The sequence below is a fragment of the Eurypyga helias genome, unplaced genomic scaffold, assembly GCF_000690775.1.
Source record: "Eurypyga helias isolate BGI_N326 unplaced genomic scaffold, ASM69077v1 scaffold24430, whole genome shotgun sequence".
In the NCBI taxonomy this organism is placed as follows: Eukaryota; Metazoa; Chordata; class Aves; order Eurypygiformes; family Eurypygidae; genus Eurypyga; species Eurypyga helias.
The window spans coordinates 18,969-41,108 of NW_010227974.1; the positions used below are offsets into that span (position 1 = coordinate 18,969).

Below are 22,140 nucleotides of genomic sequence, written 5' to 3' on the forward strand. Positions count from 1 at the left end.
AGAGCGTTTTTCAGTGTGCTTCCCTGAGCGGATGACAGCATTCATGCCAGCAGGGACTTCAGACCCGCGAGAGCAAGACCGAAGCGGTGCTGTGCGCTTCGCGTTTTTGTTTGGCTGGTGTCTGGCTGGCTGGCCAGGAGTATTGTGTTGTGCTGGAGCTTTATTCAGAAACGAGGGCCTGACAGATACGCTCTGCTGCCCAAAACCCGACAGCATTACTGTTGTCGCCAAATATAACTTCTAGCGAGCTTAGGAGCTGTTTCTCATTAGCTGTCCTAGCAGTGTCACGGCTGCTGACGGGAACTGACCTTCCCAACCTGCTCCGTAAACACGCTTTCCAGAGCTCAGCTTGGACAGGGGTTATGGCTCTTGCTGCCAGTCTCCTGGGTCCATCCCTAGGAAAGGATTACAAAACAGAAGGCTCATATCATCACTGTTTGTTTATGGTGGTTTTGGGAGACACGGGAGCAGCGTTACAGCTCAGATCTTTCCGTTGAAGCTCGCAGATTCTCTGCAGAGAACCTGTCTCCTGCACTGCAGTAGCACTGATCTAAGTCCAGAAACAATTCGGGCTTTTCTGGCTGCACTTTGGAGAAATTCATTCAGTCTAATGGCATTTTGAAGAGGAAAAACAAAAGCATCTGAGAGCCTGAGGTTTGACAAGTTGGCTGTTGTACACTGGGTGGAATTCTGAATGGAAAAATCCTGTGGGTTTCTGCTATGCAAAGCTAGTTGTCCAGACCTATTGCACTACCTCATGTCAGTTAAGTACTACCTAAAAACTACAGGATGCTTGCCACTAAAAGCTCACATTCAGTTGAATTTCTTAGGTTCCAGATTGTCTGTAACCCAAGAAAGAAACAAATGTGAGTGCTGAATTGCTTGTATTAATTTCTAGGACCAAAGCTGTCAGAGTTCTATTAGCTACCTATTTCACAAGTGCTTTGTATAATTTTAATAACACGATAAAAAAGCCATGCTCTTGTAAGCCAGAAGGTTGTAAGACAATTACAAGAGGAAAGTGGATTTAGGGTGAGTACAGGAGATGCGCAGGCAGCTGAATGTGCTGGTGTAGAGTGCAGAAGTAGGCTGTAGTGTTTTGTTGTAGGCGCATGTTGAGTCCACACTTATAAAAGGGTGGGAAATCTAGAAGCAGAGGAATATGAGCAGTTCAGGGACAGAAAGAAACAGTAAGTTTGAATGCTGTTCTGGCTCCTGGCTCGAATTCAGCCAAAGCAGTGCTGGAGAGGTGCTGCATGCATCTGAAAGGAACTTGCTGACGTTCATCATCTCACCAGGATGTGCTCCATGCCTGGCTCCAGCATCCAGAGGCACTGGACTCTGCCCTGAACTCCTCCATGCCTGCCTGTGCACAGAGGAGCTTAGCTTCTGCTGTGGCCAGGCTGGCAGGGAGAATGCTGCCTGGTGTTGCATGCTGGGCTTTGGTCAGCTGCCTGTGCAAGACAGTAAAGATTCCTCTGACTTGGAATCTTTACGGCACAGCACTGTAAACCCAATTTCTCTTGGCAATGGGGTGCTGTGCACTTTGCATTTTCATTTGGCTGGTGAAAATTCCTGAGGGTCAACGGGGCTTCCAGTACTTTATGTTGTTGTTGTAATTTAGGACAGACTTGCTTCCTGGTGATTGCTTATTTACCTATTTAAATTAAATTCAAATGTGGTTTTAGACACTGAGACTGCCTGAGCCTGTATTTTGTGAAACCCCATTGATACAACAATAGGCATTTATGAAAAGCTGAGTATCCTATCTGAAAGTGTACTTGTCACACTAAGTTTTGCAAGGAGACTGGCTGGGAGACACTCTTGTCCTTCCTGCCAGGTTGTCTGCACTGGTATCAGAGTGCTGAATTGCCATGGGAATATGCAGGAAGCAGTATCATGGGGAGGGTGGCAGAGGAGCTGCTCTTAGCCAGGTCATGTTCTCATGGAGCACTTGGGGAAGGACCTGATGTGACCCTCCTGACCTGGCTTGTGTCCCCTTCCAGAGACGCACTCGATGCTGCTGGCGTGCTGTATAATCGAGTCGATGAGGGCGTTCACCGACTGGTGATGCTGTCCAACAAACGCATCCAGGAACTGGAGCTGGTGATGGACTTTGAGAAAGTGGAAGAGTGTTTTAAGGAGGTAAGGCCTGTTTGTCGGTTCAGTGACTGCCTGCTGCCACCCTCTGACTGTGCGTCCCACAGCAGGTACTGGCTCTGCGTCTCTCTCACATGAAGGTGTAGAATGATGCCTGTAGACCTGTAAAAAGAACACCCAAACAACTGAACATTAGAATTTGGGATAGGTCTTCCAGATATGCTGAGAACCAAGCTGCTGTTTGCCTGGTAGCTCTTGATGCTGTGAAAAGTCTCCTGGCTGCTCTTTAGGTGTGGATCAGTCAAACCCCACAGACATCTGGGATGGTTTTTCCATACTTAAAGATTGTGGTGTAGTGGCTTGGCAGTAGGCAGCATGCTTGGAGGTGGGGTTTCTTCACGCATCGGTCAGCAAAAGCACCCACCCTACTGCTGGGGAGCCGTTCATGCTCTGCCTTAAAAAGCAGCAGAGTGATGGCAGGAAGCTGATGATTAGTCCTCGTGTCCCCTCTGGGCTGTGGATCCTTCAGGGATTGCTTATATCCTGCTGCTGAATGAGCCACACGATATACTCCAGGCTAGCTGCCCATCCCTGCTGTGCACTCTGTTTCAGTTCCTGTTCAGTGCTCAGATCCCTGCTATCCAATAAACCCCCGGCACACTCCCTCCCCTCTGTGCGCAGCTCCAGGTATGCTCCTTTCGCCTTTGGGTGCAGCCCTACACACAGTCCCCAAGCAGGGGAGCAGCCTCTTGTCCTTAACCCAAGAGCCACGCTCACCCCCCACCCCCTGCACTTCTGTGGGAGCTTAGAATTCTCCTTCATGTGGTGCTCACAGAAACTCTCTACAACTGTGAGATCATGGAAACAAACAGGCGCTGGTTTTCAGAAGGACCTTTGAAACCTGTAGCTGTGTAGATAAAAAGAACCTTAAAAAGTCAAAGTAGCTCAGGCTGTCTGAGCGTCCTACAAGATCCAAATAGTTCTTTGAGCATTGCAGATCCCAGATGTGCTCCTTGAGCCTGAACTCTACCTCGAGATTATGTCACACAGTTTCCTTTACTGTAACTTGTCAAAGACAAAGATTTTTCTCACTTATTACCCTGTGTGTGCGAAGGGTTGTGTGCTGTCTGGAGCTCACCTGAGGAACCTGCATCCTTTAATCAGTACTAGGATAGTTTCACCCTTGCTATTCTAGGGTTCTGGGCGCTTTCCCTCTGGAGAGCACTGGATTTAGAGGAGGCTGTAGCCTACCTGTTGTTTTCACAGGCCAAGGTGGATCCCAGAGTGCTAATGACTTCCCATTTGGAGGTAGACACTGGGACGCCACGCACAAGGTGTTCAGGACAAGAAGTGTGATGCAAGAACCTCGTAAAGACTCCCTTAAGCACACAGGTTCCTAATACCAAACAAATGAAAAAAGGCACAAAGGCAGGCTCTGCAACCCGCCCCTGCTTTAAGCTGAGCTGCTTCTGAATGAACTGAGGAAAACTGACTGCTCACAGATCATCAATGATGGCAGCAGCTGCTCCTGCTTTTCAGCCTTCCCAGGAGCTCTAGGCCACAGCAGTGTGCCCCTCTGTCATACGGGTCCCACTCCCATCTTTTCCACGGTGCCTGGTCTTTGGGCACGGGCCTTGAGTCTGTCCTTGACTTCGCTGGGTTGAGTTGGGATATGGATTTACATGATAGAGGAAAACAGGATGCATGGGCATTAGGAAACATTTAGTCTGTCCCTTCCCCCAGGTGCAGCTATGCCTGAAGCATTGCAGACAAGCTTACTGGCCTGTTTTTAAATCCTACGGTTGATGGCGATGCTGTGTTGTCCTTCCTGTGTCTGCTTTGCTTTTAGGACACTCTTGTTAGTCCTCTACCCATCTTTGAGGATTCAGGCTTATAACTGTGGCCGTGGCTGGGCTGTCAGGAACCTGCAAGTTACTGCATGGCTCTGTGGCAATCTGCCTTGATTGTGACCTGTGACCTGTGAAATGTTGCACACAGGGAGAATCTATTAGTATGTTCATGTCCTGCCAGTCAGAAAAGGGAAGTGGTGTAGGAAATCTGGCAGCGGGGAGATTTTATCCCACTTGGAGGTAACAATAGGAATATCAGGCCAGCCTGCAGGTTGCAGGGCTTGTGTTAGACCATGGCTTACCTGAAAGAGAGCCCAAGCAGCTACTTGCCCTGTTTATGCCTTGGGCTAGTGAGCAATAGCAGAGCTTTGCAATTACTCAGTAACCTGAAGTGGAAAAACTTCTAGCAGGAGGCTCAGGCTGAAATGCCAGGATGGGGGGAGAGGCGTACATGCACATTCTTTCCAGTAATGAAATGACCAGTGTTATGAGAGCAGTTCCTTGCTCTTTCCACATAAAGGCTTACCTTGGTGAGTAGCACAGGGTGACTAATAGCGGAGCTTTTCCCTTTTCTCCTAGGTCAGCAGTTGGATTGAGAATGTTGGCAGAAAACGGCTGAAGGAAACAATCAACCTGGACGATTCTTTGGAGATGCTGCTTCAAGCACAAAAGCAGTTCAGGGAGTTTGATCTTATTGCCAGTGTAAGTGCTGTCTGCTTGGAAAAAAACTATTCTCCAGAGTCTGGGCTGGCTTTGTGCGTGCCTCCTGTGTGCTCAGCCAAAGCATGATGCTAAGGTGGCATTGGTAGAGGGTTCATCGCCAAGGTGTGTGGTGTTCCTTTACACTACTTGGCTTCCCTGCTCTCTTTTCTAGACAAAGGCACCAGATAGCTCTCAGTAGATGGTATTTGCTAGTCTTGAGGAAAGTAACTACTGTGGTGGAAGATGGAATTTTTTGGTTGTTAATCCCTGGATGTGCTTGTCACGCTGTCTGGTTTTTGATCCTAATTGACCTGTGGCCTTTACAGGCTGCTGTGTGGCTCACGTAAATCATAACAGAGGTCAGGACTCTCCAGAATTCTGCTGTAAGCAAGTACACCCTTGCTCACATGATTTGAACCTTAAACAGTTTAATTAGCCCTAGCTGTTAATAACCTTGAAGATTATCTACTGTCCACGTCAGATCTCTATCCTCATACACCATCCCATTTTGCTTTCAGGAATATTGCAGAAGGGGGCAGGAAGCACTAAAGAAGATGGATCGATGGGAAGACTTTTCCTCAGTGGATGTACATTCGTACAGGGTGAAGCTGCAGACCTACAGAGATCAACTGGAAGAGTTCTGCACTCAGCTGGATGAAAACAGGCATCGGATCTGTGAGACCGTCCGGCTGTATGAATTCTTTGACAAGGTAAGACAAGGCATCTGCTGCATGGAGGAGGGTGTAAAAAGCCTGCCTGGACTCAGTCCATAGCTTGGTTGTTTATGAAAGATGTGTAGTGTGTGCACTAACAGGGAGATCTATACCCTGCAAAAGCCTCTCATGCTCATGTATCTGCAGTGGTTGTTTGTCAAGTCCATAGATGGAAGAAGGGGTGTGTTCAAGAAAACGTCCACATCTGTTAAGAACAGAGGTCTTCTGCTGCTGAGCTGTAGCTTGTAGGCCCCTCTCATGGCTGCGGTGGACAGAAGGATCATGGCAGTGCTAGCTTGGACATCAAGGGCCAAGAGCTGGCTGCTTGTGTCCAGTCTTGGCACCAGGCCAGGGTGGGCTGCCTGAGTTTTGTTCATACTGGGTCCTTACACACTGGTAAACACAGTCTGTTGGCTCATCAGGAGTAGCACCCTGCTATTCAGCCCTCAGTACTGCCCAGCTCCTCTCTTGTGGAGGCCTGCATGAGGAAATGGAGCACCAGGACGGGGTGCTGGGCAGTGAGGCTGAGGGAACAAGGGGACTGGGTTGACCCTGGCATCTGGGAAGCAGAAGGGGATGAATGTGGTGACCGTGCTGGGTGTCTAGCCTTCTCACCCCTTTGGTTTAACACACCCACTCAGCAGACCTGCAGTTGGATTTGGTGTCCTTTAAGTTCTGAAGTTGCAGATGAATAAACAGTGGAATTTTTTTTCTAAATGCATTTTAAAATAGAGCTTTGGCAAGCGCAGAAGGCCAGGGAGCCTGTGCTCCACTTATTCCACACTTGTACAAACATTGGGTATTGAAGTTCTCGGATTCCAGAAAGAATAGACACTAAATGCTAAGCTGTACCAGATGTAGGTGCCACTTGGTTGCTGTCTGTGAGCTGCCTTGGCAGCCAGAAGTGCTCAGAGGAGGGGGCAGGAAACTCAGCTAAACATGAAAACATCAAGAAGCATCCTGTGCGAGGGAGGAGAGCAGAGAAGGCAGCCCAGAACATCGCAGTCGGGACACGCGAGGATTGAGTTTGGTGGTGGAGCAGGCGCGCTCCAGCTCATCTGTGCAGTTTGCTGTGCAGGTGGGGAACCTCTGGCTGTGGGAACATGGCCCTCTTGGTTGTGCCTTTCGTGCTGTGCGGCCCCCATGAAAACGGAATGGTAGTGGTGGCACAGTGTGTTTGCACGTTGCTTTGGTCGGGAGGAGAGGTATCTCGCTTAGGGATGGAGGAGGATTTTGATCTCTCTGGTTTCAGCAGAACTATAAACAGTGCTGGTGGTGTAAATACAACACGTGTGTTGTGATCTGCTGGCCAACTGAAACCAGAGGCGTGGAGGGGATACGTCCTGCAGCTGCAGGATGACTGCTGAAATCGCTGTGCAACATGAAAGTTCTTTCAGTGCTGATTATTTTGATCTTGATCTCCAGAACTTTCTTCCTTCCCAAAGCAAAGACAGTGGTGCGGTCTGGAAGGTGGGGAAAGCAGGAGATGTTATCTACACTGATTTCACTCCCTTCTGATGGTGAGCTGCTGTGACCTTACTGCAGTGAGCTTGTCAATGCCTGCCTAACCCCCTTCTCCCTTCCCTGATATCTGAGGGGTTTTCAACAGCAGGAGTCGAAGCTAAGCAATGTCCTAGATTTTCCCTCTTGTAAAAGAGCCTGCAGCGTGCCAGACCCCAGGATTTGGGGAAGGAGCCTGAGGATGCGTAAGCAGCATACACTATGGTAATGAGCTGGCAAGCTCACATCTCTCTAAACATCTCTGCGTGCGCCAAGGGAGCAGAGAGCCCACCACAGGGATTGTGGTAATCATCCCTTGCTTGCCTTGCTGCCCACTGGGAATGGGGTGCTTTGTTCTGCTGGTCCTTCTGTGTTTGGTGAGCAAGCCTTTCGTGGAGTGCTGCCTATGGCTGCCGGACAGGACATGGGACAGGGAGCACAATGGTATGGTCCGTCAGGATGCTGTCCTGTGTCTTTCACTGCTTGGCAGCTCCTGATGGCCGGTCGGAGCTCCCAGACTGAGCTGGGCCAGACCGCATGAAGCTTGCACATGGGCTGGCAGGCTTCCTTCTCCCCAAAGCTGTCACTGGTGCCAAGCTGGATGTTTCCATTTGTCCCCACTTCCTCTGCGGCAGGAGCTCTCTGTGCCTGACAAAGGCTGGGTGGCTGGGCTGAGGCGGGAGGAGCAGGGAGGGAAGCTGCCTTCCCCATCTCTGCGGGCAGAGGATTGTTTTTCAGTGCCACAGACTCGGTGAGAGCATAGTCAGGGACCTGCCATCTTCCTGTGGCTGTAAGCCTGGCCGTTGTCCCTTGTTTACTCAATTCCAAGGCTGTGTTGGGATCTGGCACCACACAGTGCTTTGAGGGAGAACTGGGAAGCTGAGCAAGCAAGGGTGTGTGTGTCGTACCTAAAGCATGGTGTCTGCTTCGTGCTGGGGTGCCTGCAAGGGCGGGCCCCAGTGCCCTTCGCTCTCACTGCTGATCCTGGCTTACAGTAATGCTGCCATAGGCGTATTACCAGGAGGAGCTACAGCAGGTCTTGCTTACCTTGTTAACCTTCCTATTTTTGCCTTTCTGAAGCTTTCTTTGGGTGAAATTATTTCCCAAGTCACTCTTACATCTCCAGTTCTTGGCACGCTCTTGACTTTTCCATGAGCCAAGTGTCCTGATGCTTGGAATGGCCCACAAGAGCTGTGTGCCCTGTCAGGCCTACAGCTACCTGACTTGTGGTGACATGAGCCAGAGCACACAGCGTGGTCTCTGCCAGCCCCAGGATGACAACCACTGCTGTGGAAGGTCCGTAGAGAAGGCATATGATACTTTCTGGCAAAAGTCTGTGTTGGAAAAAAGCACTGACCCAACCGGAAAGGGCAGAGTCCCACAGGGCGGCTCAGCACCTGCATTCCCTGCAGCGGGTCAGAGCCCTGCAGCTCTAAGGGCCTGAGGCAGCCCCAGGGACTCTTGCCCGCTTGTCAGGGTGTTGTGCAAGGTGCTGCTTCTTTTGGTGCTCTGGGAAAGTATGGGAATTGCTTTGCTGTGCCCTGGGAGCCTGCTGTAGCTTGGGCTCTTCCCTTGCATTTGCATTCTGAGGGAAGCCATTCAGAGACTCAGAGCTCAGCTTTGGGGTGAGGATGGTCCAGAAACGGTAGCGTTTCCCTTGTTGGGATTTCTTTGGGCTCTGCTCCATGGCCTGTTCCTTCAGAGGTGTTCTCTGGCTGCCACCCTTGGATCTCTTCCCTCAGAGGACCTGTGCTGATTCTGGTTCCTCAGTTGCGACCTCCAGCCGTTCCCGGCTTTTCTGCTGCGTGCAAGGAGCTGCGGCTTCCAAGCTCTGCAGGCAGAGTGTTGCCCAACCCCTCTCCACCTGTGTTGACATCTCTCGCGGAGTGGGTTACCTGTGGATCTGCTCCCACTGGCGGGTTCTCCTCCGCTCTCCTCCTCCCCTCCTCAGCCACTTTGTTCTTTGTGGCTTCGCAAACAAAGCCTTTGGCAAGTGAAGGAGGTGCCTGCCCTTTCTGGGGGAGGGCCAGCTGGCGTGCATTTGATTATGGCAGTGCCTCCTCATCCCTCCCCATTGTCCCTGCTGCCGTAGGAATGCCAGCCTTTTTGCGCTCCATCCCCTGAACAAGTGTTGCTGCCTCTGGGACCCAAAGAGGGGCTGGGATCCTTCTTCCCATCTGTCCAGGCCCTGCTGGCAGGACAGCTTCTCCGCACACCTCCATGCACCTTCCCTCGGAGTGGCAGGAAAAAAGGCAGACCTTCCTGTGAGTACCAAGTGTCCGGTGCCCCGGCTGACGCGTGAGTTGTACTGAGATTGTTCGGAAACAGCGTAGAGGAGGCTTTTCACTGGCTTGCTTGTGCGCGTCCGTGTGCCTCCAGCATGAATCCGAGTGCTTTGTGTGTGTCTTTTGTGCGCTCAGACGGAGCACTGTGGGCTGTGTGCATCTTTGCACGGTCCCTCCGAACACCAGGGTTGTGCTGTTCTTCTTTCCCTTTACTAGAGGATATTGCAGGATCACTTCATTGGGCATAATTTAACTGGGATCGCATGCCTCCAGACTAGCTGGGGGGGTGTGTGGGGCAGGTGGTGCCTTTCAGTGTGCCCAGATGCTGTTAAAGGCTGTGTGTGGACAGCACAATCAGGGGCTGTTCTGTTCTCCCCAACCGCTCCGAAGTTCGCTGGGCTCTTGTCCTGGGAGTGACTGACTGAGACCTGCTGGCACAGCGTTCCCAGCTTCTAGAGATGGATCTGATCTTAGATGTGACAGCAGAAATCCAGAGCATGATAGATTAGCTGACTTCCACAGAAGTTACCTCCCGCTTCTTCTCAGAAGATTCAGAACAGGGACCTGCAGATGTCTTGTTCTGCTGTGCTTGGTTCCTGATGATGTCCCAGGTGTAATGCCACGGACAATGGTTTTTGGGGCAGGGGGAGAAGGGAAGAAATCAAGTCCCCTTTAAGCAATAAATTATTGATGTTTCTTTTTGTTTAGCCTTGGATGAGGAAAGACGGGTTGTGAATGCTGGTCTGTGGGAAGCTGGAAAGGGTCCTGGTGGCTGCCATCGGAAAGTGTGATTTTTCTATCACATGCTGTTTGGCACAGTTTGAGAGTTATTTACTGAAAGGGGGTTATTCCCTGCTCTGGGAATGTGCTTGAAGGATGTCTGGACAGTAGACCTTAGCCTCAAAGTGGGAAAAGAAGCATTTGATGGTGTCCTTACTGCAGTGTACTTACAAATAGAGATTCGCTTGCCGTGCTGCGATGCTTGGCTCTTGCTGGCTGTGCTGCGCAGGTCAGAGCATGGCTTTGCCCCCAGCACCTCAGAGCAAATGAGGTTTTTTCTGTGGCTTGTAATAACCTCTGCGAGAAGCTTAACATGGACTGTTCCCTCTACCTCTGCGCAGAGATCGGCTTTACTTTCTGGGGACGGGCTGCATGAAGTCCCCAATAACAGTTTTCCTCCGATTACTGGTGCAGGCACTGAAGATGATGAAGGAAGATGTGAGTAGCACAACAGAGGGAGGTGGACTGTGCCTTCCTGATGCTGTGAAACTGTTTCAGGGGAAGCCACTGTTGTCTGGCTTCAGCATTGTCTGACAGCAGCTGTCTCATCTCTCTCTTCCCTTCCTCGGTTACTCTTGTAAGGTCGTGCCCTTAGACAGACACCTAGTCTGATTTGCTCTCCCATTTCAGGGGTGTACTTTTTCACGTGTGTCCCGAAGCGGTTGGGAGAATGAGCCTAGAAGTTCGAAAATCGATCCTCCAGCAGGGTTTGTGCAAGGTTAATGCCTGAAACACCTCCCTTTTCCTTCCTGACAGGTTTTTTCTGGAGAAGTCATTTTGCAAAGTTAATAAGCCTCTAACAGTTACTTTCCCATCAAAGGGTATTCATGTATCAAACTTTGTGCTTTACCTTGGAGTTTGAGATAGTCCCCTTGCACAAACAAGAAGTCTTGACAGTTTAAATCTGACCCGCTGCAGCTCCCCCTTACTTTACCGTCTTGCAAAATTAGTTACTTGAAAACTGTTCAGTTTTCTGACTCCTCCAGTAATTCACTGCTAGATCTGCTGGTGCTCAGGTTCTCACGTGTTTCATCAACGACTTCATTGCCAAACTGGCATCACAGCTGTGCTCCCAGCTCTGTGCCAGTAGGCCTAATGTCTGGTTGACTGGTGTGGAAGTTTGCCCTCAGTGTTACAGAGCAGCAGTGAATTAAGGTTTTTATATGCTAAATTCGAACAGGTCAGTGCATGGCACCTTTTTGGGGTGCTCACCCCTCCACTGCCCTGTCTGATCCTGGGAGCCACCAATGTGTTCTGCCCCCTGTTTTTGCAGGGGAACCTGCTGAGAGCATCTGCCTTCATCCATGAGCACCAGACCACCTCTGAGTAAATACTCCTCTGAGCCCTTGGCTGCCCATGAGCATGAACTGGCAGTATGGCTGAAAGTCTGGGCCCCCCCTTCTCTAAGTCAGGTGGGATCATATCTCCTGCAGTGCCACTGATGGTAGGAAAGCAGCATTTCCTCCCAGCTGGTTTAGGGTGAGCATGAACCAGCAGTATGACTGAAAGTCTGGGCTCCTTTCCTCTGAATCAGGTGGGAACATATCTCCTGCAATGCCACTGACGGTAGGGAAACAGCATTTCCTCCCAGCTGGTTTAGGGCTGCCCCAGCTGAGCTGCAAGGGAAATGTGTCGCACTTGAGGCATAAGATCTGACGCTAGCAGAGGTCTTTCTTGTGCCTGTGTGTGCAAAATGCTGGGTTTGGGTGCTTTTTTTCATTCGGATATTGGGATAGGAGCTGTGCAGGTTGACAGATTTCCTGAATGTTCATGTGCTGGCATCCTTCTGGATGCTCGGATCCTCGTGGAGGCTGGAATTCCCTTTAGTCATGGAGTTAAATAGATCTGTTCAAGCAATCTGGACTGAAGCTCTGTCAGTGTACAGATGGGGCTGAAGCTGACAATGGCTCCATCTGCATATCAATGCCCTGGACATATGGACAGGGTTCTCGGAGCATCCATTGCCTCTGACCAGGCTCCCGGGGCTGGTGTCCTGTGAGCAAATCTGAGCGTGCTTTTAAACCAGGAGCTGTGTCTAGCCTCGGCAGCTATGCTGAAGAAGGGAGGCCAACAGATGCACTGGGTGTCTGGGTTCGATTTCAGCCCCGCATCTCCCAGGACGCAAGCACTCGCAGTACTGAGAGTAATGAAGCAGTTTGGCTCAGGTCCCAGGGAAAGGATGGGCATTTTAGACTACTGAGGGGTTTCAGCCCCGCATCTCCCAGGGCACAAGCACTTGCAGTGCTGAGAGATCCCAGCACATCACTGAGTAATGAAGCAGTTTGGCTCAGCTCCTCCCAGGGGAAGGATGGGCATTTTAGACTACTGAGAGGGTGTCCAAACTCCCCCATCCAGGCTGTAGGGCAGACTGGAGGTTTCGCAATCCCCAGCTGAGCATGGAGGACCTCCATAAAAAGGAGCCAGTGCAGAGCAGACAGGAGACACCCAACACAGTCCATTCTGTCCTCACTGCCCTGCGGTGTACTATTACAGCAGGGTGGTTGTACAGCGTAATCATGTGGCTGTCGGGACAGATGTAAAAGCAAAGCATGCAAAAAAAAACCCTCTGGAAGTGCCATCAGCTTCTGAACTGGGTGATTTGTTGCTGTTGTGCAAGTTGCCAGCATCGGTGACTCAAGCGTCCCGCTGTGGCTTGAATCTGGCTGGTAAGCGAGGCTCTCGCTGCTCTTCCCTTTACTAGAAGGAGCTTGAAAACACACTGCCCTTTTCCTCCTCTTCCTCTAGGCAGTGGTCATACATCCACAAATGCTCACGCTCGCTCCTTCGTGCCTTTCTGCTCTCATCCATCTTCCAGCTCAGCTTCCCTCAAGTCCATCTTTGGATGGTTTCATGATACAGGTGACTGGTGTGAGCTGTAGCCAAGTGAAGGACCAGCCCTCAGGTCCCAGTTGTTAGGGGCAGCCGGAGAGAAGGACAGTGGCCAAAGCAGACTTCAGCGTGCAGTTTGGGTTTGTAACTGGTGAGGCATCAGAAAGGAGGGAGGGTAATATTCACCGGGGCAGGGAAGCAACATCTGCTCCCTTTCTGGTCAGGAGCGGTTGTGAGCAGAATTTCATTGACAAAAACCCAGCTTTATGGTGAGTGCACAAAGCTGCTGACAAGATGGGCAGTGCCTCAGATGTGAAGAGGCTGGTTTGCAGCAAATGTGAGCATCAGAGGTTCTGATTCTGCTGGGAGAAAACTCAGTCCTCTGCTCTGGAGTTTTTTTTAAATGTAGAGGGAAGTCCTCTTGGTAGAACCAAATGTGGGGTAAAAATCAGTGCAGAATCTACCCAAAGGGGCAAAGTCATGAGCGACTGTGGAGCAAAAAGGGAAAACATGGAAAACTGCCTGTTGTTGGCTGTTGGGAGCAGTGGAAACTGTGGGGAGGGCAAGTTTGACGCCTGCTGCCCAGCTTCCTAGGGAGTCATTTTACCCCTGCATGCACATAAATACATACGTACGTGTGTGTATATAAACATACAGTGAAGCTGGCGCAGGCTGCTCTGTGGAAGCTCTGAATCGCACCCAAGCGGGGATTGTTGTGGCTTGTTGTGATTCACCCCTCGAGTCAGCCTGTTCCAGTGGAGCTGCCCTAGGTGTTGCCTGGCAGTTGCAGCAGTCGGCGAAGGGCGAGCTCGCGTCCTGCACGCCAGCTCCGGCACATCGAGCCACATTTGCCCTTTGGCTCCTCGTGCTGTCGTCAAGAGAGCAGAAATCATGTGCAATCCTATTTCATCCAATTATATTCTCCTGTAATTAGACTATCCTGGACTTGTCAAGCCTGGCTGCCCAGAGGGGAAGCGGAGGGATTTTTGTGCTCTGTTCACCTGGAGTGATGCTGCAAAGGGATTTCCAAGCATGTCGCTCTGATGAGCACGCTTCGGTGGTGGTTGGGCTGTGGCCTGCCGAGACCAAGCCTGGCCAGTGTTGCTTCCCTGACCCTTTCTGTCCTACCCAGCTCTGGGTATCTGCCTTGTCTCCTGCTCTTGGGCTTAAATCCCAGGAGTTTGTAGTCTGCGCTTGTCTCTCATCCTTTGCCCGCCTGCAGTGCTTGCACAGCATCTACTAACAGGCAGAAATACAGGATTTGAAGTTTGTTTTCCTTAGCAGCTAGTTTTAGGCAAACTGGTGACTTTAGTGGTGTCTCTTCCCTTGGAGAGAGGAAGGGAGGGACTGTGAGCTACACAGCAACTCAGGAATGGTTTAGCTTTTCATTTTCAGAGGGCATATCCTTTCCTCAGGTTTTCAAGCTGAGCTTTTACCAGCTACATCCCATGTAGGATGCAGTTTTGATTCATTTGGTTTCTGCTGCTAATGAATTCCAGGCAGGGCTTCAGATGCAGTTTGGAAAAGTCAAAACGCTACAGAGGGGGGAAGAGAGTAGCAGTGAACCTCTGCGTAGAGAGGAGATTACTTCTAACTTGGTGGCTTTGCTGCAGTGTTTGTGCTCTGGAATTACATGGTTTCTTGTACCTCCAAAGGCAGCTGCCTGCTCGCAGAGCCACAAATCTTGCTAGGAGCGAGCAAGGGCTTTGGCTTTGAGATGTGGAAAAAGCATCGCAATGGCTAGGAGGGATCACTGTTTTCTCCAAAGCTCTGGTGTGTCGGGTGGCCGCTTGCTTTGAATTTTGCTTGACTTTGGGGTCAGTGGGGGTGTTTTCTCTCCCTGTTTTTTTCGCTGAAAGAAAGAGGATCTGGCCTGTGACAGTCAGGGTGTTCTCTGCACACTTCAATAGTTCTCGTGTGAAGCGCAGCCCCTTCCCCCTCTGCCTCGTCTCCGTTACCAGGGCTCTTCAATCCGGTATTTAGGCTGGCAGCACTCACTTGTGAATAGCCGGAGCGAGATGATGCGCAGGAGCGGTGGCCCTGCCTCAGCCCAGCTGTAGGCGGTGGTCATGGACAGCACGGAGCTGGACACAGCTGGGATACAGCCCCCTCCGTACAGACGGGAAAGTAGGATGAGGTCTGGTTTAAACTGGTTAATCAACTTGCCAGGGGCACATCTGCAGGCCCTGAAGTCTTGCTCTCTCCCTGCTGCTTCCTTCGTGGGTGCTGTTAGTATCGTGGGTGGGAGCCTGAGGAAAGCATGAAGCAGATCCAAGTGAGTGGCAAGCCAAGCGCTTCCTACTGCAGCTGCTTGGTCCCCGTGAGTTAGCAGAGAAATAGGCTCATCATCGTTTGCTACCTGACGCTCATGACAATAAGGTTTTAGCCTGTACAGTTTTGCTTTCAATATATTTTGATGTAAAATGGCTTTTCAACTGTGGTCCTTCTGAACCGTCAGCATACAAGGCAGTCTGCAGCCATGGGTCCCTGCTTGTGTTTGACATGCAGCAGCCTGTGACAAGGGACACTGTCACTGTGAGCAGGAGTCAGGTCTCAAAGCAGCCTGGACTTCAGAGGGAATAAGCCCAGCTGAGCATCTGTAATGAAGAGCACACCTGGGAGCGGGAACTTTTGTGCAGGAGAGTACCGTTTCCTTTGCACTCATGTTCTGGGAAGTTCCCTGTCACTCTTGACTCCTTTGCGGCGACCAGCATCTCAGCTCTGCAGGGTTCAGCACCGGAGCCCTGGGCAGAATGGGGCAGCTGCAGGACTCTGTGCCTGCCTGGCACTCTGCATAGCTGTTGGGAAGCGCTTGGCTCACTTCACAACAGCCCCTCTGACCTTTTCGGGCTGCACCAGTTCTGCTGCAAGCCAACCTCAGCTGGACGGTTGAAGTTAAGAGTGAACACGGCAGTGGTGAGAAGAGGCCTTGTTAAACGAGGAGTTGGACAGTTCTGGCCACAAAGACGTGTGATTAGTTGTCTCACTAACAGCCAGCAGAGTGGAGCGCAGCTTGTGTACAGGAGCTGCTGGATCAGGGCTTGTTTGATGCTGTTGGCTTCTTTTTCGCTGGCCTTGGCAGTTTTCCCACTGTTGGGCTGTTCCCACTGTCGCTGTTGTGCTGCTTCCCTCTCTCTGTGTTGTAGAGAGCTGGGGAGTGGGGGTCTTGTGCCTCTGGGATGGGTATCATTGCAGAGGATGGGGGACTTGGCCTGTCTTGTCACGGTGCTTCAGTCTTCGTACCCCCAGCTGCTCCTGCATCCCTGCCTGTATTGTCGCTCCCATCGAGGTCAGTTTTGGCTTTTCACCACCCCTGTCTCAGCTCCCCCATGCAGTCCTTTGGATTCAGAAGGAAACCTTCTAGCAGCAGAGTTGGTCACCCACCAAGGTACATTTTTCTTCTGCAGAAAGTTGGAGGGCTTGTGATCTGCCTACTCTGCCTGCATTGGACTGTTCAGACATCCCGTTTCCTGCGTGACAAGAAAAATACTGTTATAATCATTGCCTGCCCCAGGAAGAGATGAAGAAGCAGGTTTGGGCAAAGGCAGGCCCCCTTGAAATTGCCCCATCTGGCATATGTCTGGGAATGCACGATGATTGTCTCCTGTCTTGGCTACCCAGAAAGGTGTATTAGAGATCACTGGACCTTGAGTACGAGAGGAATCTGGTGGGTTTGCAGTAGGTTTGGGTTGGGGAGGTGTGAGATCGTGGCTCAGTTGAGGATCTGGGACCCCTAGAAGGCTTTTCTATGCAGCACTGGCAGCATGCACTGGGCCAGGGCTTCTCTTGGGCTGTGTTTGCAGATGGTACTTCAGTGATGCCAATGACAAGAGCCTCCAGAAACTTCTGTCCTCAGTGCAGGCCTCACCCGTCATGAAACGAGCAGGGACCAACACAGGGTGATGGGCTTGAGGGTTGCACTGTGCCCCGGTGAAGGCCCTGTCTCTTCCTTACAGCATGGTGGGTCCCCGAGAGTCCCTGGCTCCCCAGGGCAGCCTGGCAGGACCAACCTGTTGCTGAGTGCTCGCGCAGCTCTGCCTAGGTCAGCCCTGTGTATGCAGGAAGCACCTTTGTCTTTAATCCTGTAATTGAGAGTTTCAGTAATGACTTGTGTGTGAAGATCAAAGACTGAGGAATAGGCTCCTTCCTGCCTGGTTCCAGATGTGGTTGGGAAGATTCAGCTTCCCAGCACACAGGTGCCTCCTCTTTGATACGAGCAGGGCTCGCAGCTTTGCAGAGAAGCTGTAGGGCTGCCTGCTCCCTGAAAGCCCCCCTGGTATCCTGGCTTGGCTTGTTTGTAACCTTTTCAGGACACGGCTGACAGCAAAACCCCTTTGTCTTGAGAGTGTTCCCTCCTGGGTGCTGGACACGCTTGGTCCCTGGAGAGGACTGCCACTTCATGTGCTAAAAGGGGCAGTTGGAGCGGATGATGCGACTGGAGAAAGCCTTGGTGGCCAGTTTGCGTGTTAGCAGGCAAGCTGCGGGGTGTGGAGGGCTGCTCCCATTGTGCAGGGAACAAAGCGGAGCTGTTCGCTGGCCTGCGATGGGCACTGGCCGCAGAAGAAATGCCGTTGGGACTTGGAGCTGTTTCTGTGCAGCCCTTGGAGCCTGTGCCAAGGATGGACAGATACCATATGAAGGATGAGGGGTGGCGGGGCTGCCTCCCTGTGTGGTTTGCAGCCCTGATCCCTTCCTTCTAGGGCCCCATGCAGATCTGAGGAGTTTCCTAGAAATGAAAGAAGCCTCTTTTCTCTCTCTCCCATCTGTGCATGGAAGTGAGGTCCCCAGCCTTAGAGAAGGCCTTCCCAGAGCAGCTGCCTTCCTGACTAGCTGCTGTACAGGCCAGTCTGACCTGGCCATGCCTCTCCCACACATGGCTCTCGGCACCCTCGTTCAGAGCCCTGTGTGCCTTCGGAGCTCCGCTTTTGCCATCAGCGGGTGAAAGGGAGCTGGCATGCAGCCTTCCGTCAGCATCACCTCCACAGCCGAAGGGGTGAGACGTGCCCATAGCCCATGCTGAGGGCCAGCCCTTGCTGAGGGCAGAGCTGGAAGGGACTGGTACAGCTGGAGGGGTGCAGCTCAAAAACCCACGGCAAAATAGGCTATCTGTCACTGCTGCACGAATCGGCTGGGTTCTGCTGGGCCTTCCACCTCCCCTGGATGTGTTTCTGTTTCCAGGGAATAAAAAACCCTCTGCATCATGGATAAATGCAGATTCTCACCTGCGTCTGGCATGTCCTCTGCCTCTGTGTGTCCGGCCGGCCCCCAGCAGTGGGCAAGCCTGGCACATAAAGCCTGGATCAAGTGAGAGGCAGGTCGAGGCTGCGCTAGGCAGGGTGATGGGAGGAGAGGGGGCTGCTGCTCTTCCCATTGTCCTGTCCCGCAGTTGCATGGGGCCGTTTGAGAAGCGTTTCCCACAAGCAGCTGCTGCTGTTTCTGAAGCAGCTCCTTGCTCCGCATGAGTAATGGGGCTGGCTGCACGCGCGCCGTGCAGCTGCAGCTCAGCAGAGCCATGTGAGGGCTCCTGGGGCATCTGTCCCCACAGGGACGCCGCTCAGTCTGCGGGCTGTGTGCCGGCATTCAGCTCTCCTACAAACAGCAGTGCCTGGCTCTCGTCGCCAGCCCCAGTCAGGGGCTGGGCACCATGTGAGTGAAGACCCTCCTGCGCTGACACCTTCTGCCACCCACAGAGACAAGCCTGGCCTGTGATCTGTTTGACCACCATGGTGGTCCCTGGTCATCCTGATGGGGATGCAGTGGCTGCTCCATGTCTGCAGAAACCTTGTGTGGATTTTCTTGGTGTGTAAAGCTCTGTTCTGCATAAAAATAAGTGTGTTAAGCTTTCTGAGCAAAGCCTGTTGGTAAGGCTTTTCACGTGGAAGATGGTTGCTTTGTTCCTGGCACTAAAACGGGGTGGGTACGCAGGGCCCAGAGATGGTCAGGGTCACTTCAAGGGCAGCCTGTGGTGCTTCTGCACATCCGCAGGTCTAGGGCAGTTGGTGAAGGTGCCAGGCAGGCCTGGCCTGAATGTTTGCCTGCCTCATGCATCTCCTTTAGCAAAACAACTCTGTTTTCACTGATGAGCAGCAGAGTTTCCTGGCCAGGCCTATGGCAGCTGGTCACGTCTTACTCACTCCATACTTAAACCTCCTTGTCATCATCCCTGAAAAAGTAGCATCTTATGAGCCTGAGTAATTCCCATACTTGCTTTTCCTCTCACTTTCATCAATGACAGGCAGGTCTCGGTGCACGGTCCTTCCCCCTTTCCTGCCATGGCAGTACGGCACTCTGACCTTGCGTCTGTCACGTTGGACCACGTTTTGTCCTGCTCCCCTTGTTCAACCGATACAGCAGAGCTGTTTTAGCAAGGCCAGCACAAGCACCGCTGTTAGAGTTAAACCCCATGAAACTGCTTCCAGCATTCGTGCAGTATTAGAAATAAACTGCTGAGCTCGATATTCAACTGGCACCAGCATGCAATGCAGTAGCAAGCAGGGCCAAGCAGGCAGGGCACAGCACCCCGCTCGGGTGCCAACAGGCATGGAAAACACACAAGCTGCAACTGGGCTTGCGTGGTCTCGGATTCCTGCTTGCTGCAAGGATGGGTCAGAGCACTCGGGCTGATCCACAGAGCCCAGCTCCAGGCCACTCTGTGCTGTTGGCTCCCAGGAAGCAGCAAGGGGAGTATCAATCCCGTTCTTTGCAGCTTACCCACGGCCCCTTGACCTTGTCCTGCTTGGTAGTGATGAGAATGGCTGGGCAAAGGAGGAGGGTGAGTCCCAGGTTTTATATGGAGCTGGGCCACGCCAAGGTGTGAATTCCTACAGTTTTGGCAACAGCTTGCCCTGGGGCCCCCCTGCCCAGAGAAGACAAAGCGACCAGCAGTGTTGGGTGCCCAGCGTCACAGGGACCTGGCGGGGAGGTGGAGCTGTAGTGGAGCAGCCAGCGCAGCTGAAACCCTCTGCATAAGGAGCTGTTTGTTTTGCAGAGTTGTTAAGCCCCATTGACAATAGCAGCCCCCCCTCCTCTCACACTGGAGGAGCTGTGGTGGCCACACACTAATCCTTTCTCTTGTCTTTGCACTTTAGGCACCGAATTAGGGTTATTCTTCCCCGAATCCCTCTGACTGGCTCTTGCCTTTTGTTCTCGCTCTCTACAGGCATACGAGTGGGCCTTGGAAGGGATGCGACACCTTGCCTGCATCAGCATGGAGGACTGCAGCTCCGCCGAGCACTGCACGGGTGTGATTAAGTGCCTGGAGAGTTACAAGGGGCAGCACCCGGATATCAGCGATGCCCGTTTCCAGGAGATGAAGGAGCTGGCGTGTGAGCTGAAGAGTGACAAGGGACTCAAGCAGTGGAAATTCGCGTGGTCCAAATGCCAGGAGACCAAGCTGGTTTTTGAAAAGAAACTGGAAGCAGCCTTGAGAACAAGGAGGTCTCTGCTGTCCGACCGCAAACCAGCTGCGGGGGAGCAGCCCCGGGCGGGCAGCGAGGCTGGCGGTCTCTCTCAGCGCAGGCACTCCGAGGGGGCCAGCTCCGGGTCCCACTGGGACAGGACTTGCAGTGCTTCCCATTGCTGCAACAGGCCCGGCCGCTCTTCAGGGTGGGCTAAGGAGAAGGCTCCCTCACACTCCCTGAGCTGCCCCGGCGATGTCAGTGCTGGGGAAGAACTCGCCTGCCAAGCTGCTCTCAGCCCTGCTTCTCACTCCAGCAGAGTTTCCTTTGCCAGTGCGGCCTCCAAGTCTCCAAAGCTGCCTGAAGAAAAGCCAAACCTGGAGAGCATACTAGAAACCTTGGAGGTGAAGCCATCCTGCACCTCCACTCCGGCCTCTGGGAAGCCGCCTCCCAGGAGGATGCTCCGCAAGGCCCAAAGCTTTGACCTCCCTTGCGGTGAGAGCCTGTGGTCAGGCTGCCAGAGGACACTGAGCGAGCCGGCCAGGTACGGCAACACCGGCGTCTTTATTAAGGGGCTGGAGGTGAGCAGTACTGAGTTGGTGGACAGGACTTTTGCGCTGCGGCAGCAACCGGCTCACACCTGGGCTGCAGACTGTCTGCTGGAGGGCCAGAGGGGCTGCCTCTCCGTGTCAGACGCCAAGAGCTGGGGCAGGTGAGTGACTCCGACACTCGGTGCTGCACTCTTGGGGTAGTGAGGAGGCAGCCAGCAATGATGCGAAGAGCTGGGCAGTGGCAGTTACTTTCCAGTGGGAACAGGACAGATGTTGGAGAGGTAGAGCTCCAGCTTCCCTGCACATGCGTGTGTGGCATTCAGCGGGCCCACGGGCATGTCCCCGTGCAGCCTCGCACCTGCTGTTGGGGAAGGCAGGGAAATGGGGTCTCTTGCTCTTCCCCCACAGTGTGGTTCCTGCCTCGGAGGGGAAGAGCAGCTCCCAGGCAGGAGAGGGAGTCCCGGAATGTTGCTGGCCTTAGGGGGCAAGGGTTCGCAGAAATGTAGCGCTTGCACCTAGCAAACCAGTCGTAGGGGTGCAGCGGGAGATCAAAAGCCTAGTGCCTCACACCCCCACTTTTGGGGAGGCTGTACCCAGACTGCCAGGGGGCACTTCAGTACCCTGTGACAGCTGCCTCACAGGTAAGAGGGTGTTTGTATTTGCCCTTTGGGGCTGGGGGCTCTGTTTGAGTGACCTGCAGCTGGCTTTTGTTCTTTTCTTTCCCTTCCCTGTTCTCGAGGAGCTCAACTTCACTGTGTTGTACTGCAGGGTGCCTGGGATATGGGGAGCCCAGGGATAGGAGCTGCTCTAAAAGGGAGTCACCAGGCAGGTCTTCTGGGTGCTCTCATTGGAAGAGATTTTTAAAAACCCACAAAAAAAAAAATAGTGGTAGAAGTGAGAAACTAGTGCTGGTTGCAGGGGTACCACGGAGCTTCCTCACTGCTTCTCGTCTGGATGGGATGGATGGGCACAGCTAAATCCTCTGAAGGGGCCTCTGGTAGCCCAGCATGTGGCAGGGGATGAGCAGCAGCAGATAGAGGCTGACTACTTTGCTTCTCAAGGGAGGACACAGCAGCCCCCGTCCATGGGCAGGCGGTCCCGCTGGTCGGCCTCTGAACAGGCAGGAGCCGGCTGGCAGAAGCTGAGAGGCGGGGGAGGCAGGCAGCCTGGAGTAGTTATGTTTGGTGCTGCACTGCCTCGCACTGGAAAACTCTAGTACCTAGGAGCGAGCCTTTCCAAGACGTGCAGAGCAACCCGTGCTGGGAACTGCTGCTCAGTGAAGAGATTTGTGCCCCTTAGTGCCTGGGTCCAGAATTTGTGTTCTCCCAGGGAAATGTCACCCCCTGCATCCAGTCAGCAGGCTTGGGTCAGCCAGGAACTTTGTCAGTGCTCAGGGTCAGGGCCGTCGTAGACAGCTGTGCCCTGGGCTTGGA

The 22,140-nt window shown here is 52.7% G+C and overlaps 1 protein-coding gene across 1 annotated transcript in view; it reads left to right on the top strand.

Moving 5' to 3' along the window:
- Positions 1-22,140, top strand: part of LOC104514418 (pleckstrin homology domain-containing family G member 4B-like) — a gene marked incomplete at both ends in the record, with an annotated part of 58,126 nt that overhangs the window by 14,837 nt on the left and 21,149 nt on the right. Inside the window, 5 exons of the mRNA XM_010158096.1 lie at positions 2,007-2,145; positions 4,530-4,652; positions 5,171-5,362; positions 19,919-20,294; positions 20,364-20,868. Of these exons, the coding sequence (XP_010156398.1) occupies positions 2,007-2,145; positions 4,530-4,652; positions 5,171-5,362; positions 19,919-20,294; positions 20,364-20,868 (1,335 nt within the window). The remainder of the gene's footprint in view (positions 1-2,006; positions 2,146-4,529; positions 4,653-5,170; positions 5,363-19,918; positions 20,295-20,363; positions 20,869-22,140) is intronic.